The 17,124-nt window shown below is 28.7% G+C and overlaps 2 protein-coding genes across 8 annotated transcripts; both read left to right on the top strand.

Moving 5' to 3' along the window:
* The first annotated feature begins 6,727 nt into the window (after positions 1 to 6,727).
* LOC108323451 (glutelin type-D 1) lies at positions 6,728 to 9,044 on the top strand. Its single transcript, XM_017555913.2, has 3 exons — positions 6,728 to 7,035; positions 7,733 to 8,453; positions 8,749 to 9,044. Exons 1-3 carry the CDS (start codon positions 6,840 to 6,842, stop codon positions 8,900 to 8,902), a joined length of 1,071 nt encoding a protein of 356 aa, XP_017411402.1. The 5' UTR covers positions 6,728 to 6,839; the 3' UTR covers positions 8,903 to 9,044.
* A 1,091-nt stretch (positions 9,045 to 10,135) lies between these two features.
* LOC108323441 (DNA repair protein RAD51 homolog 4) lies at positions 10,136 to 14,694 on the top strand. 7 transcript variants are annotated; one of them, XR_008249218.1, is made up of 11 exons: positions 10,136 to 10,627; positions 10,723 to 10,802; positions 10,908 to 11,023; positions 11,266 to 11,347; positions 12,168 to 12,302; positions 12,384 to 12,494; positions 12,586 to 12,676; positions 12,854 to 12,888; positions 13,103 to 13,241; positions 13,447 to 13,517; positions 14,020 to 14,149. XR_008249218.1 is itself a non-coding variant. In XM_017555904.2 (10 exons), the coding sequence occupies exons 1-10, from the start codon at positions 10,540 to 10,542 to the stop codon at positions 14,438 to 14,440; spliced, it is 963 nt and encodes a 320-aa protein (XP_017411393.1). In that variant the 5' UTR covers positions 10,157 to 10,539; the 3' UTR covers positions 14,441 to 14,694. The 7 variants fall into 7 exon arrangements, 2 of the variants coding, with proteins under 2 accessions (XP_017411391.1, XP_017411393.1); XR_008249217.1 differs by having other exon boundaries at positions 12,854 to 12,928; XR_008249220.1 differs by lacking the exon at positions 12,854 to 12,888.
* The last annotated feature ends 2,430 nt before the right edge of the window (positions 14,695 to 17,124 follow it).

The raw sequence follows: 17,124 nt of genomic DNA, 5'->3' as shown, positions 1-17,124 counted from the left end.
TGTAACAAAATGTGATTAGTATAATTAAATGATATTACTCTGGTGCTGATGGACTCAAGTTTCTGAAGCAATTTGCCAGAGTCTTGCCTTTTGTGAATGAACAAAATCTTGTTGAGTGGAGGCAACTTAGTTTTAAATACTTTTGGATCTTCTGAAAGAGATTACTCCTACTATACACAATTGAAGACACTCTTTATAATCATCTACAAATATATATATATATATATATATATTTGAAAGTATGAAGTGAGAACTCTTTTTATGGTGAACTAGGGTACTACTGCCTTAATATAATCCAACAAATTTTCAATCCCTTACGTAAGAAGTATGATTCTCTACACTTATATTACACATATTGGTTTATGTGAGATCTCTTTCTGATTGTAAAATTAAAAATAATAAATAATTATAATTGATTTATATAAATAATAATTATTAAATTAATATTTTATATTATGTTATTTATCTGTAAATTATATCATAAAATATATTTGAACTTTAATTGTATACTTACTTTATTGTATATTTAAATTTACATAGTTATAAGATTGATGTTATGTTAAAAAGTAGGATTCACCTTGTCTCTTTTCATATATGCTTCGAATTAGATTTATAACCAAATTACTCAATCAAATTGTTAATTCAAATAAAAAAAAAAGGTAAATATAAATTCATTCCAACTCAATCTTGCTCTCAGTTTTTTTCTAGATATAGGAGCTACCACCATTTATTTTGTTCATACTTAAATAAAATATAGTAAGTGATCAAACTATAACATTTTGATATGCAATTTTAAGTCTATTATTTACCTAGTTGTATAATAAGAATCAATATTTATACATATGATGCATCAAATACTCTGTTACTAAAAGGAAATCGATATTCACGAGAGTTATAAAAATCTTCTACAAATTAATATTATTTAAGATGATTATAATGAATTGTCTGATAACTAATAATTATGAAAGTTTTAATTTTATGAACTCTACATTTCAACTTGTTCCAAATTTTGCCAATTTTATTTTGTGTTTTGGTTCATCAAATCTGCTTTGCAATCTAAGTTGAACAAACTTTCAACTCCAAAAAGCTTATTATGAATGAAAATATCTTATACGTATATAAACTCATGTCTATTTTATGTGTATATAAACTCATCTTCATCTTTTATTTTATTTGATGTGAAACTTTATTTATATCATATATTAACAATTTTAGTATAAGTTCTCTTTGTTATTATCCATTTCTATCTATATAGATATGTCCACATATATTTTACCAAAATAATTTCTTAATTCTCATATTGACTCACCTTAAATTCAGTTGGCATTAAACAGTATACAAATTGCAGACAATTTGAGACTTATGTAATATCACTTTTTTATTATTATTTACAAACATCACAGTCTCAATATTTTGTTGAAGAATATATTTATCAATCACACTATATTATTATAAATCCATGTTTTAACATAAAACAATTAATCATTGAAAATTAATTTTTAAAATATTAAATTATATCTATTCAAGGACATTTCACTTGACAAACTTACGTAGTTGTAACAACAAATGTTCATTTGAACAATATAATTTTGATGTATGCATTCACTCTTATAAATAAGATTTAATAAAAAAAATAAAAATAGAACTTCAAAAAACTAAAAAAATTACAAGACAAAAATAATTTTTTTTATTAATAAATAACTAAATAATAACAATTTCAATTCATATCTTAAACCTAACTTAAAATTTTAACTAATTTTTTTAAAAAACATCTTTTTTAAACCGATAACATAGAAAAACAATTCTTGTATAACGAAACCTACGACTATTTTTTCAGCTGGAGAGGATCATGGAACAACATACTCAAATATAAAAAATAAAATCACTACAGAAGACTGCATCACACTAAAAAATAAAATAGAGAGCCTTGTTCGGGCAGGACACCTTTGTAGGTTTATGAAGGAAACAAGAAGCCTCCCCAGGAAAGGATATTCGCGAAGAAGTCCCGAGCAGAAGTATCGGAAGGGCGAGCGAAGGCGGAGCGATAGCCGTAGTCCAAGTTGTCATTGTGAACAATCGGGTCCGTGGATTTATCAACTGAGGAGAAGCATCCAAAACTTTATTAATGTCATGTTTAAATTCAATTTCATTTGATTTAGACTCTTGCTCTTGTCTTATGTTTTCATTATGGAATAAATTAAGCCTAATAATTCATGCTCACTCACTGGTTGCTAACTTTCTTAAAGTTCATATTCAACGACGAAGTCTCTCAGGAAGAGTTTGAAGCTAAAGACCGAGTGGTAAATCCCACTCGGCCGAGAGGTAAACTCCTCTCGTTGAAGTTAAAGACCAAGAGGTAAGTCCCTCTTGCCCGAGAGGTAAATCCCTCTCGTCAAGATTGAAGACAAGACCGAGCGGTAAATCCCACTCGGCCGAGAGGTAAACTCCTCTCGTTGAAGTTAAAGACCAAGAGGTAAATCCCTCTTGGCCGAGAGGTAAATCCCTCTCGTTAAGATTGAAGACAAAGACCGAGCGGTACATCTCACTCGGCCGAGAGGTAAACTCCTCTCATTGAAGTTAAAGACCAGAGGTAAATCCCTCTTGACCGAGAGGTAAATCCCTCTCGTCAAGATTGAAGACAAAGATTGAGGGGAAAATCCCTCTCAACCGAGAGGTTTACAATCCCCTCAACTAGGAAGCTCTGATAACAAGGACTAAGGGTCAAGTATGCAGACAGTCAACTGTATGGTACAAATGACAGAGATTCAATACGTGAAACCGTTCGGTCCAAAGAAGATACAACAACCTCCCTCAAACTCATAAGCCCTATAGTTAACCTTGGCTAAAATCGCTTGGCTAAAACCGCACGGTTAAATCGGACTTGGGGGGCTTAATGTACTATACCTGGTGACCGATTGGCTAAGGAGAATCCGGAGTCAAAATAGGCAACCGACCGGCTGCCAGGACACACCAATCAGGAAAGATAAATATCATTAATGGCCAATTAATACGTTTAATGGTCATATTAAATGCAAATATATGTTGTTTATGATTGACAAGTCATATTACACAAGAATATGATATTAATCGATAGTTACCAGGTACATTACTAAGTATTATTGGATTTATTGTCATATCAAATATGAGTTAATGAGCTTAATTGCTATAAACCCTATAAATATAGGGTTCATGCCCAGGTAAAGGGACTTTGATCTATGATAATAAAATATAGACCAATTCATTAAATCTCTCCTAACTTGAGCGTCAGAGTGCCTTTTGCAGGTACTTCCCCTTCCGGCTCAAAGTGACAACCAATCGATCTAAACTGGAAAGTACAAGCGAAACACCAAATTGAAGGTTAGTATTTCAATCTCGCAAATCTAACCGAAACAAAAAATTAAAGTTGGTTCAATCATAATAATGATTAGTGCAACTATAATTAATTACTTAATATTTGGTTTATCTAGAACATACATAAAGCTAAAACCATTTGTCACCACAGTCCAAGTGTGTTGCCATAACATTTTTTAGCTTTCGTAATTTTCCGTTCTTCCCACTAATAATAATGAGATTTTAAAAAAAAAATCCAATTTTGTACTTTTTTTTCAATTCGCAATAATGTCTTCCACAGAGATGTTAATGATTAAGCAAGAAAAATAATGCTAATAGATCGGTTTGCAGTGGTGAAAAAAAAATCTTTGAAGAACTACTAGGTTTAATAGTATTTTCCTTCTAAACATTTAATGGGTTATATAATTAGAGTTTAAATTCGAGACAATTAGTTAACTAGAACGGCATTATATTAATTAATTCCCATGTTGGTTGGGCTTAATATTTTTCTAGAAAAACTTGCTCACTTTATTTACTATATTCCACATCCAAACAAATTTTTAGATAATTGTTTTTATGATAATTTAATAAAGATGTCTTATTAGATTAAAATATTTTGTATTATTAATTAATTAAATTTATTTTTGTATGACTTTTAAATGGTATAAATATAAAACAAACAAATGTATCATATATATATATATATATATAATAGTTTTATTGAATAAACATTATAGTTATTTTATAACTAGTATAAACATACGCGTAAAATATTTATTCAAGCTAGTTTCAACAATACTACAGTGATTAAACTGGTATTTGAATGTTAAATCTTAAAAGAAAAATTAATACTAATTTTACATTACTAAGCTAAGCAATACAAACTTCAAAATGGAAGGAATAACGAAAAGCGATTAAAAAAACGTTGTAAAATTCTAAGTTACACCGTTTAACTAATGAAAAACACTAATTAAAAACCACACGAAAATACAAATAATTTTAATTGATTAAACATGTGAAATACTTCATTCACCTCAAATTAAATTTTGATGTATGCATCCACTGTCTTATAAAAAAGATTTATTAGAAAGTAGAATAGAACTTCGAAAAACAAATATATTAAAAAATAAAATTAAACAAAAGGATTATTAATAAATAACTAAATAATAAAGATTTCAATTCATATCTTAAACCTAACTTAAAATTTTAATTTAATTTTTTTATAATAATCTTTTCTAAACCAACAAAATAGAAAACACGATTCTTTTGTAACGAACAATTATTTTCCAGAGGATCGTGGAACAACATAGTCAAATATAAAAAAGAATTAAAGTTGGTTCAATCATAACTATAATTACTTGATATTTGGTTTCTCTAGAATATACATAAAGCTAAAACCATTTGTTGCCACAATCTCAAGTGCATTGCCACGTGTGACATTTTTAGCTTCGGTAATTTTGCGTTCTTCCCACTAATAATAATATATGAGATTTAAAAAATATCCAATTTGTACTTTTTTCAATTCGCAATAATGGTTTCATTCACGAGTTTTCAACAGAGATGTTAATGATTAAGGAAGAAAAACAATGTTAATAGATCTGTTTGCAATTGTGAAAAATAAATAAATATATGAATAACTTAAGTATAATAGTGTTTCAGCATACTTTATTAAATTTTGATTTTATATTGATGATAAAACTAATAAAGATTTAATGAGTTCAGTTAATGTATAATAAATATAGTTATTTATTTTCTTATTTTAAATTTATATTTATACATTTTGGAAAGAATTTTAAATTATTAATAATTTAATTAATATTAATCATATTTTATTGTAAACTAATCATTATCAAATGTAGTTGTTATTTTAAAATTGATCATTGGTACAGTATAATTGCTCAATCACAGAATGATGTGTTGACATTTTTTATTATGAGAATAGTTTGATTTTAGAATAACTAAATGACCATACATATCTTCTTTCTTATATAGAATATATAATTGGAGTTTAAATTTGAGACAATTAGTTAACTGAAACATTATTATATTAATTAATTCACGTGTTGGTTGTGATTATTATTTTCTAACAAAACTTGCTCACTTTATTTGCTATATTTCACAGCCAAAATAATTTTTAAATAATGGTATTTATGATAATTTAATAAATATGTCTTATTACAGAATTTTTTTTTGTATTGTCAATTAATTAAAATTATTTTTGTATGACTTTAAATGGTATTATTATTAAACATACAAATGTATCATATATATATATATATATATATATATATATATATATATATATATATATATATATATATATATATATATATATATATATATATATATATATATATATACGACAGTTTTCTCTTAAATAACATTATAATTATTTTATAAATTCAGTTATTATACGTTTATTCAGTCTATTTTTATTTAATTAAACAGACTATCAAATACTCATGCATGAATCAGTAACTGAATACTGACCACAGAATACTTAAAAAATTATACTGATAGAAATGTATTGAAATAAAAACAGAACCGAATACATCAAAACGAAACAAAATAATATACAGTAACTAAAAAACCGAAATCGACAGAGAAAAAAATAGAAAATAAAACTTAAAAGTAGTTGCAAATAAACTCTAAATTTAAATTTATTTTAACAATTCTAACTTAATAAGAAAAATGAAATAAATTATTCAGATAATTTATTATTGCTAAAATTAATTATGTATATCATTATAAATTTAAGAACTCCACATCAAATCTCTCTTCAATACTAAAGTTGTTAAATTTAATTTGTATAAGTTTTACAAATTGACTTGTTTATTAATTAATATTAAAAAAAATTCATCCGAAGTATAGTTTTTTGTTTAAATAACGAGGTCTCATAAGCTCTAAGGATAATTTTTTTTAAAGAAATATTAGCTATCATTAATCAATCTTTATAATTACTTTCATTGGAGATTATTTTAGTTATTCGAATTGATGGTCTTATCTAAAAAATAAATTAATAATAAAAACCGACCTTTATAATTTATTCATTAAAGATGATTTTAGTTGTTATAATTAACAGTCTTATCTTAAACTAAAAAAGAAGTCTCAGAAGAATTCAAATACACAATCACACGGATTCAAATATATTAAATCATTTAATCTATCTCTGTTTTATCTAATTGTATTAAATTATATAAATAATAATTATATATATTAAATTTTTATATTTATGTTTTATGAGTTATTTTATTTAAAAGTAATTCAAATCCAATTCACATATATCTTTACCACAATTTTACCGAATAACAATATAATAATATAATTGATAACTGATAAAACAGCACAAAACATAGGGATTCAGTCAAAAGTTTAGATTGCTATAAATACACAACACATGATGTGGGACTTCAGAAACGAGTGACCACTGCTTAATTTTCTCGTGTTGCTCTGGTGTCATTTATCTTTCTTTTTCTCTTCCTTCCTCGGCTGTGTCGTGTTCTGTTGAGATGGAGCTTGATCTTTCTCCTCAATTGGCCAAGAAGGTGTACGAGAGCAATGGTGGATCTTACTATGCATGGTCTCCTTCTGAGCTTCCCATGTTGCGTGAAGGAAACATTGCTGCTGCGAAACTAGCTCTTCAGAAGAATGGTTTTGCCCTTCCTCAGTACTCTGACTCTTCCAAGGTTGCCTACGTTCTACAAGGTAAACTTACATCACCTTCTCATCTTTTTTCATTCCTTCACTTTCTCTGATTATGATGTGCTTAATTCACCCAATGATCTTTTGAAATAACAAAAAGGTCTTTTTAAAGATCCTTTCTTTTTCAATAATGACATCTCACCATTTTTCTGCTTGTACCACCTTGTTAAAATTCATTACTTTTTGTTGGAAGATCCATCAACCATTTTCTCGTTTTCCCTGCAACACTTTTTAATGATCAGAAACTGATCAAGAATCAACTATATTCGGTTTTGATCGCTGTGTTGTCTCTGCTACACCGTATTAACAATATTGTACGACAGTAATTATTGAGATTCTTAAGGCAAGTTTGGTATACTGTTTGAAATGCTGCAAAACGGACATTCACACTTTTCAGAAGACAAGATTTGTGAGGTTTAGGAAAAAGTTCTGAAATTATAGCCATTTTTTTTGTTTCATGATGTTAAAGAACACTATTTTACAGACGTCTTTGTTTCCTTGCTAATTTATTATCAATACCAGGGTTTTAAACTGAGATGCAGTCTTTTTTTCACATCGTTTAAAAAATTGCAAATGAATAATACTATTATACAGTAAGGGTATTCGTAAAAATGGTTGAGTGAATGGACTCATGTTGTTGTTGTAGTGATTCAGTATTATGATTATTGGTTGATTTTAAATGTGAACTTGTGGGAAACAGGAAGTGGAGTTGCAGGAATTGTTCTCCCTGAATCACAAGAGAAGGTTGTTGCAATCAAAAAGGGTGATGCTTTGGCACTTCCTTTTGGTGTAGTGACATGGTGGTATAACAAGGAGGATACCGAGTTGGTAGTTCTGTTCCTGGGTGAAACATCAAAAGCCCACAAGACTGGTGAATTCACTGACTTTTTTCTGACTGGTGCCAATGGAATCTTCACTGGATTTTCAACTGAGTTTGTGGGGAGGGCTTGGGACTTGGAAGAAAAGGATGTGAAAGCCCTTGTTGGGAATCAATCAGGTAAGGGTATTGTGAAGGTTGAAGGAAATATCCAGCTTCCTGAGCCTCAAGAGGAGCATAGGAAGGGCATGGCATTGAACTGTGAAGAGGCTCCATTGGATGTTGACATCAAGAATGGTGGAAGGGTTGTGGTGTTGAACACCAAGAACCTTCCCTTGGTTGGTGAGGTTGGTCTGGGAGCAGACCTTGTGAGGTTGGATGGAAACGCCATGTGTTCTCCAGGATTCTCTTGTGATTCTGCATATCAGGTTACATACATTGTGAGGGGAAGTGGCCGTGCTCAGGTTGTTGGTGTGGATGGTCGTAGGGTTTTGGAGACAACTGTGAAAGCTGGAAATTTGTTCATTGTACCAAGGTTTTTTGTTGTGTCCAAGATTGCTGACTCTGATGGCCTCGAGTGGTTCTCTATCATCACTACCCCCAAGTGAGTTTTTTCTTTTTCAACACACAATTTCCAATGTTTTTTATTCATTGTTGTTTCATCCATTGATGTCTGTTTCCTTGTTTCAGAAGTATACTACTGATAACTGCTTTACTTGCCAATCATGAGTACAATTTGGATTTGTTTACTGAATTCTTTATATTGTATTTGCAAAATACACTGATTTTTTTTATGTTTTAAAGTGTTACTTATTTGTTCATATCTCTTTGGTTGTGAATAGTTTTGAACCTATGATGCATATTAACTGAAAAAATGGCTATGATTGTTGCTGTGACAGTCCTGTATTTACTCACCTGGCTGGAAGTATTGGGGCATGGAAGGCTCTTTCACCATCGGTTCTGCAGGCAGCTTTCAATGTGGATGAAGAACTTGAGAAACTCTTTCGTTCAAAGAGGAATGCGGATGCCATTTTCTTCCCTCCTCCAAATTGAAGTGGCACAAAACTAGCGTTATGTTATATTTATATGTTTGAAACTGTTTGAATTAGTTTTTGCTTTTTAATGGACTAGCATTATGTTATACATATTTTGTTCGATTTACCTTTATTGAATAACGTTTTACCTTTCTTTTTTACCTTTGGTGTTTGGTGTGCTTAGTATAAGGTGAATATTGTTAATAACTGAGCTTTAATATGAAGTGATACGAAGAGAAAGATGTTTATTTTTTTTTTTCAATGATAAGATTGTTTAGATATTATTAATAAATATGTTAGTATTTGGGTATCATCGTAATTTAAAAAATATAAACTTTTTGTTATAGACTAAAACACATTTTAAATTAGTAAGAAATTTTAATTAATTTTAATTATTATTATTATTATTGTTTCCTTAAAAACTATTTTGTAACAGAATAATTAAAAATAGGAATTTAACATTGAAAAGCACAATTAAATAGTTTTTTTATATAAAATGATAGAGATAAATTATTTTTTTTAAAAAGTACATTACTCAAATAAAAGAAAAAAAATTTACACAGACCTTCTCTGATATTGTTTTAAATCACATTACTTTTTTTAGTTTTAAAATAGACATTTATCATTTTATAATAAAATAATAATCACTTTATCTAAATTCTTAAATGCACATTACTTGTGTGATTTTTTAGTAATTAAAGCTACTTATTTTTTACTTTTTTAATTTAATCTTTTATTTTCATAAAAAATCATATAAGTTTTAATTAATACATTATTTTAAATAAAATAATTGAAGGAAGTATTATTTTATTAAAAACATAAATAAATAAATAAATACTATTCATAAAAAAATAAGAGATAGTGAATATATATTTTAAAACTAGAGAATATGTTAAAATGATAAAATTATTTATTAAATATTTGTATATTGATAAAACAAGTCTATAAGATAGAAAATAAGAAATAACTTGTGATTATTAAAACAATTACCAAATACATAATGATATTTCTTTTTTTCCAATAGATATTTTTCTCATAATTAATTTCTCTTCCATCTTTAACCATTCAACTCAATAAAAACGGTTATAAATATTTATAATATATTAATCCGGACATTGACATTAAAATTATTCACATAGATGAAGATAACATTTTTTATTATCTTGCTCGTCATGAATATTATTAATGATCACCTTCTTCAAAGACTTCGATTCCAACGAACTCGCTCTCACCGATGAAAAATTCTTTCACTTTTTCAATCTTCACTTAATGTTCAATCACTGATTTCGCTGATTGAACGCACAAACCAATTCTTAATTTCGCTAATTGAACCCTTACGAGTAAACCCTATTTTTCACCATTTTGTTTTTAGAAAACAAAATTCTACCTCACCGATTGTTATTGTGCCAAGTAATTTAAAAACCGCTAAATCACTGTTTCGTCAACGCTGATCGACATAGTTAATGATTAGGGTTTGATTGTATAATTTTTTCTACAATAGAAACCAAATTAATACGCGTATAAATAAAAGTACTTATTTGAGATTTTCTTGTTAGGGAAACACAATTTAATCTCCAACTTTTGGACATTGTACACGAGACACAGTGCGAGAGCTTTGGATAATACAGAAGAGAATAGTAGCATGGTGCAGAGAAAATGGCACCCTTGAAATCGCTGGAGAAAGAGTACCCTCTCATTGACTCCAATTTTCAAAGCTTCTGTGCCTCACACGCCATTTTCTCTGGTTTTCTTCTCTTCCGCTATTTCTTTTCTTTCGATTTCATTATTGTTTTTTTTTTCTTTTTCAAAACTTGCTTATGATTCCACTATCTTTCTCAGTTCAAGATTTCCTTCTGCATGATATCGACGCATTAATTGCCTTGGCGGATAATCACTGTGCTTCACAGACTCTCAAGCAAGTCAGGGTTACCTAATTTTTATTTATTTTTAATTATTTTACTTTTATACTCTGCTAATCCTGTTATTAGGTTAATCAATAATAATTTTGAGCATGTGTTATTCAGGGAATAGACCAGCTTCTGTCAATAATAGATGCTCGTCATCCACCGTTGCTAAATGGCTTGCAGCTCTTGGAAGACGTTCAGCGGAATAAACATGTTTTGTCTACTGGATGTGAAGGGTACTTTCAGTTTGACGTATTGTGTTAATGTTATGTTAATGCCTAGTGCAGCATTTTTACATTGTTAATTTCATAACTGTGTTTGCACTCCATTTTCATGGTCACATTTTCTTTATAACTTTTGTGGATTATAACGTTGAGTTCTTACTACATCTTGTTTTGGTTTAGTAAGGCGTGACTATCTGTTAAAAGTAAGTAGCACTACTTAGTACTTGGTTTTTGAGCGAGTCTATATAACTCAGGATTGACGCATTGCTCGGAGGTGGATTACGAGAAGGACAATTAACTGAACTTGTTGGGTCATCCGCATCAGGAAAGACACAGGTAAATAACTCACTCCATAAAAAATCATAGCTTGAATAGGAGTATTAACAGGGTGGGGCAGGGATTGACACTATTCCTGCGCATCTCTGATGGGAATTCTCATATCTAATCTCCATCATGAGTTGTTTACCCATGGATTTTTGCTGCTATGTAAGTACTTAGAATGATTCTTAAGAAGTCACAAAAGAATATAAATGTCTAAATTTTTTTTTCTATCTTACAATGTGGCCTTATAATTAAATTGTCAAAGAATATTACAAATAGCAAGCTTTGTTCAATTTTGTCCTGCAATTTGAAGGGAATAATTTCTTTTGGCATTTATTATCATTGTAAATTCATTTGTCGGAAAAAGTCATTGCAAAGGATAGAAAAAATTACATTATTTTCTCATCTAAGAGAAAAAAATATAATATATAAATGCTAAATAAAAAATATATTTTGAGTTCTTTGTTTTTAAGGATCTCTACTCCTGCCCTGTTTATCAAACGGGGGTACCTGTTGCAGGACATCCCTGAGGAGTTCTTCAGAAAGGGGAATTTCGCCCATGCTTCATCCTTCGTGTATTATTAAAACTAAAATTACAGAAGTACAATGGTTTAATTTGGTCCTGTAGGCGATCTTTCTGCTGCCTTAGGTTCTCAGCAACACATACACACCAAACAGATATATACATATATGGATATGCACAAGATGCAATCGCTAATGTGTCATCTCTTATTTGGTTGATATAATATAAATTTTTATCTCCTGTTCCTTTGTTTATTATGTTAAATTAAAATATAACTTACCTTTTTCTTTTATTCAATTATTTTTATTTTAGGCATGCCTACTGTCTGCTTCAACTGTTGCAAAACATAAGAGTTCAGTTATATACTTAGATACAGGCAACTCCTTTTCACCTCATCGTATTGCACGTTTTGTTGGCCAGTCTTCTGGTTATGATTCTGAAAATCAGGTTATTTTGATTTGAGACTTTTAATTCATTCATGAATTTACTGGCCTGGCCTTAACTGTTTTTAAACGATTTGTCTTTTAGGCTGATCATATGCTCAAAAAAGTATTGGACAGGATAATTTGCCACTCAGTGTTTGACATCTATCAGATGCTTGATGTGCTGCATCAACTGAAGATTAATTTAAGATCTGAGGTTCTCATTGACTGGAATGTTGTAGCTGATGCAACTAACTAGATTTTTTATTTCTTTCTAAAAAATAAACAGCTACTTTATACTGGCCCAGATTGTGAAATCAAATCAGCACGTTCGATTGCTTATTGTTGATTCAATCTCTTCACTGATTACCCCCATCCTTGGGGGCAGTAATCCTCAGGGTATAGTTCACTTTTTTACACAAAACTGTTTGCTATGTTTACCTTAGATGATGTCATTGCGTACCATTTTAGTTTAATGAGTTATGGAAGTTGCTGTCTATTTCATTCTTCAGGAACTTCCTATTCTAATTCTATCCCTTTTTATCCAATTTACCTGATTTATTTGTACTTTCTTAGGAACACAAGCTTTTAACTACCTGAGTTAAGAGAATGTAAGTGCTTGCTATTTAAAGAAGGATGTAGAGGAGTATGGTATGCGTCTTGTGTAAACATTAGTTTCCAACAATTAATTTTAAAGAGCTGCTTCTTGTTTTATTAATACTTTTCCAGCCATATTTCTCTAATTATCTGAGAACTATGTAGCAAGTAAGTACTTCATTCTGATTTCAAAGTTTAACCTCTAAGTCACTATTTTGTTCTTCTCAGAGACACAAAAAAAGCAAAAGAATTGATATCTCCCAGGAAAGAGTATATATTGTTTCGTAGAGGTTTATAAATTGATTGGACTCTTGAAATGAGGAGTCCGGTTATATGAATCTTAAGCCATTCTGCAAATTGATTAGAGGTCAAGTCATTTTTCATGTCTTTCTACAATGTAGTTTTTTTCTTATCTTCTTTTATGTTGTTATTGCTACTTTCACAAACATGATTAAATATTAGTCAAGCTTTTCAATTCCTTTTGCTTCCTAGTTTATCAGAGTCTTACTTTCCACTATAAGAGGTTGGACAGAATATAGATACTAACTGTTACATGCAATGGGTGATTTCAGGACATGCTTTAATGATATCTGCTGGGTATTTACTGAAGAAGTTAGCTCATGAGCATAATATTGCTGTTTTGGTATGTTTTGGTTTCCTTTTTCTTATAATTGTAAGTAAAGCCTAATAATTGAAAGGGATTTTTAAATATATATATTTTTAAATATACACACACATTAAATTATCTTTTCGCTCTTCAAAATTCTATTTCAAATTGTTAGCTCCCCAAAATTTTCAATCAAGCTCCATCACTACTTATAAGGTACCAAAATATGCTTTGAAAAATAAATAAAAAATTATATATATATATATATATATATTTAGAGAGAAAAGTTTTGGGAGCCCTGATCCCTATGACCCTTAAAGATCCGTTACTGCTTAAAAGAACAAGACTGCGGTAAAGAAATATGGGTTCAAATTTATGCAGCGAGAGACACAGAGCCTTTGAAAAGACCAGATAACGGTTGAGTCAACTGCTGATTTTATATTTAGAATATTTCAAACATAGTTGCAATGATTTTCATGAATGAGGCAGGTAGCCAATATATCTTCAAATAACACTTCTAGTGGAACAAATTTTGAAGGTAACGAATCATGTGGTGCGTGGGGAAGATGGTATTTCCAAACCAGCTCTTGGAGAGAGTTGGAAGAGTGTCCCACATGTACGGCTTTTGTTTTCCCAAGATTGTGGAAGCAATGTGTGCAATATTTCAATGCTAAAACATCCATCTATGGTATGCCATTCAATCAGAAAATTTCTTTATAGTGTCATATGTGTTAGTTAATGTCATGTTAGTGTGCTGTGTTATTTATGGGTATGTTACTTTTTATTCATTGGGATCGAATTCTACCCTAGGAGTTTGATTCTTCCACTTTTCTATCATCAATGGGGTAATATGTTATTATCATTATTTGGAGCTGAACCACTGAAAAATTAACCAGTGTGAATTTGTTGTTCTGTTTCAGGCTTCTGGTAGAGCTGCAAGTTCTACTATGTTTTTATGACTGTTAGTACGGTTAATTCAAAATTAGTTATGCTTCATTATAACTCTGTCCCACCATGATATTTGAAGATAAACCACTGCAACCATTCAGATTAGAATCAATTAACATTTTATGTCTTGAAGGATTGATGTCTGTAGTCCTTGACATTTTAGTTGTCACAGCCGTTGGTTTTAACATTTAACACTGTAGTTTGTAAACGTTGGTTTGAAAGCACAATATGCTCAAAAGTTAATTAATTACATGAAATTCAAGCATGTTTGCAATGATTTTAAGTTTAAAACAAGAAGTCCAGTATATATATAAGAGAGGTTGAAAGGAAGCTAGTAAGAAAGATATGCAGTGAGCTGCAGCAAAGTCTCTCTACTCCATCAGTTACGGCTCGAGCTGAGGGGTTGAAGTCTCCGAGAAGGTCGTTCATGAAAAACGATATTAACTATTTGCTTAATATTTTTTTGACATCAACAAATTTTTAATGTTATTTAATCGTGTAGACTAAATTTATTTATTAATAAAGTTTGAAATAAAAATAATTCAAAAATTAATACATTAATATAAATTTAATTTTATATGAAAATTAAAGAATTAAAATATATATTTAATATTGAAAAATAAAAAATTAGTTGTTTCTAAGAATAATTTTGATATCCTGATAAAGCATTGGCCAGTTACAGGATAATTATGAGAGTGGAATTTACAGGACGGTTGTTTCAATATTAGAGAGTCTTATGGTTGAATTTCGCAACCACAAATGAGAAATGCGGGTGGTGAGGCCAACATTGTTTTTGCTTTTTTCCAAGAACATTGAGGATAAGTGCACAACCAATTCACATGGATAGTGGTTGTAACACTTAATAAGAGTTGACCTCAACTTCAATTTTATAATCAAATCTATTTTCACTGCTCTCTTTTTTATTTGATTAAATTAATAACAAATAAGTTTATTATTAGTTGTTTTAAGATTAATTTTCTTTTCTTTTTATGAATCTTACATGGGTGTACTATTATCGTTATTATTGTTTTGCTTGGTATAGTTTTAATAATAAAATGGACTATGATTTTAATAACTTACTATTGAATTTTAACCAAATAGTATCATATTATAAATAAAATTAAAACTTAAAATATATTTACAAGTTTATAAGTATTAAAATATAAATTTGAGTTTAGTGGAGTATTCATAAAGTTCCAACTCACTATTTAAATCTAACTACAATTATCCATTTTACTCAATTTTATTTATTCAACATTACCCAGTTATTCATTCCAACCCAGACCGTATGCTCAATTTTATTTCGGATTTCTTCATGTTTGGTTGGATACGATTTTTTCAGCACTATCCATTAATTATATATATATATATATATAATTTTATTTTATTGAATTAAAATTTATTTTTTGTAATAATTTTTACTATTTTACATATTACTATTTATATTACTTATTATTTTATTTGAATTTTAACTATTATTTAAGATATTTAAACTTAAATTAAACTCATTGCAACAATTTTTGATAATTATTTAAAAAAATAAAACATATCATTTTTTATATATACCAAAAATTAAAATGTTTATAATTTTTTTAAAGTGTTAATATATTTTTAGTTTGTTAATTTTATCATAATTTATTGTTTTATAATTCTAAATGACTTTTATGTCCTATTAAATAAATGTATTAGTCATGATGTTAAAAACAATGTTGTCATGTTTGTATAATGTAAACATATACATATCAACATATAAACACACATGTGATAAGAGTGAAAATAATTTTTTTAACACATTTACATTCATTTGAAACATTATTTTTTATTCTCTTATTATAAAATTCAGGTTAAATGAGTGTAGGTGTGTCAACCTACCATCACCAGGTGACAATATTCTTTCTCACATCAGTAAATTTTTAATATTATTTAGTGATGATGACTAAATTTATTCCTTAATAAAGTTTGAAAATAATAAAAATTCAAAATTTAAGATATTATTAGAAATTTAATTTTATATAAAATTAAAAACATATTTAATACTTAAAAATAAAAAATTATATGTTTCTAAAATTTGATATCCTCTTGGATAAAGCATTGGCGGGTTACAGGATAATTATGAGTGAAATTTACAGGAGGGTTGTTTCAGTGTAAATGGATATTAGAGTCTTATTGTTGAATTTCGCAACCAGAAATGAGCACTTCCTGTGGTTAAGCCAACATTGCTTTTGCTTTTTTCCAAGAACATTGAGGATTAGTGCACAACCAATTCACATGGATAGTGGTTGTGACACTTAATAAGAGTTGACCTCAACTTCAATTTTATAATCAAATCTATTTTCACTACTTTTTTTTATTTTTATTTCATTAAATTAATAACAAATAACTTTATTATTAATTGTTAAGATTAATTTTCTTTTCTTTTTATGAATCTCACATGGGCGTACTATTATCATTATTATTGTTTTGCTTGCTATTATTTTTTTGATAAATGTTACTTTATACCTATCCTAAAATAATTTATGAGTTCATTTTATCTTAGCCTCTTAACTCTCAGTGTAATTTATTGCATATTTTTCTTCTTTTTATGGTCAATAAATGTTAGTTACTAGTATATTAGTTTATCTTCTTATATAATTTTTTTTTTCTTTTTCATTTTTTATTTATATTTATTTAAACATGCCATTTCAGTATTCTGTTG

This window comes from Vigna angularis, chromosome 5, assembly GCF_016808095.1.
Source record: "Vigna angularis cultivar LongXiaoDou No.4 chromosome 5, ASM1680809v1, whole genome shotgun sequence".
NCBI classification, from domain to species: Eukaryota; Viridiplantae; Streptophyta; class Magnoliopsida; order Fabales; family Fabaceae; genus Vigna; species Vigna angularis.
The sequence above is the reverse complement of the archived record's forward strand: the minus strand, read 5'-3'. Positions and strand labels throughout refer to the sequence as shown.

Coding starts and splice junctions, on each gene's coding strand:
- LOC108323451 (XM_017555913.2), top strand. CDS start 6,840: ATGGAGCTTGATCTTTCTCCTCAATTGGCCAAGAAGGTGTACGAGAGC. Junction 7,036..7,732: donor GGTTGCCTACGTTCTACAAG/GTAAACTTACAT, acceptor TGTGGGAAACAG/GAAGTGGAGTTGCAGGAATT. Junction 8,454..8,748: donor TCTATCATCACTACCCCCAA/GTGAGTTTTTTC, acceptor TTGCTGTGACAG/TCCTGTATTTACTCACCTGG.
- LOC108323441 (XM_017555902.2), top strand. CDS start 10,540: ATGGCACCCTTGAAATCGCTGGAGAAAGAGTACCCTCTCATTGACTCC. Junction 12,303..12,383: donor GTTATGATTCTGAAAATCAG/GTTATTTTGATT, acceptor TTTGTCTTTTAG/GCTGATCATATGCTCAAAAA. Junction 13,518..14,019: donor AGCATAATATTGCTGTTTTG/GTATGTTTTGGT, acceptor CAAATTTTGAAG/GTAACGAATCATGTGGTGCG.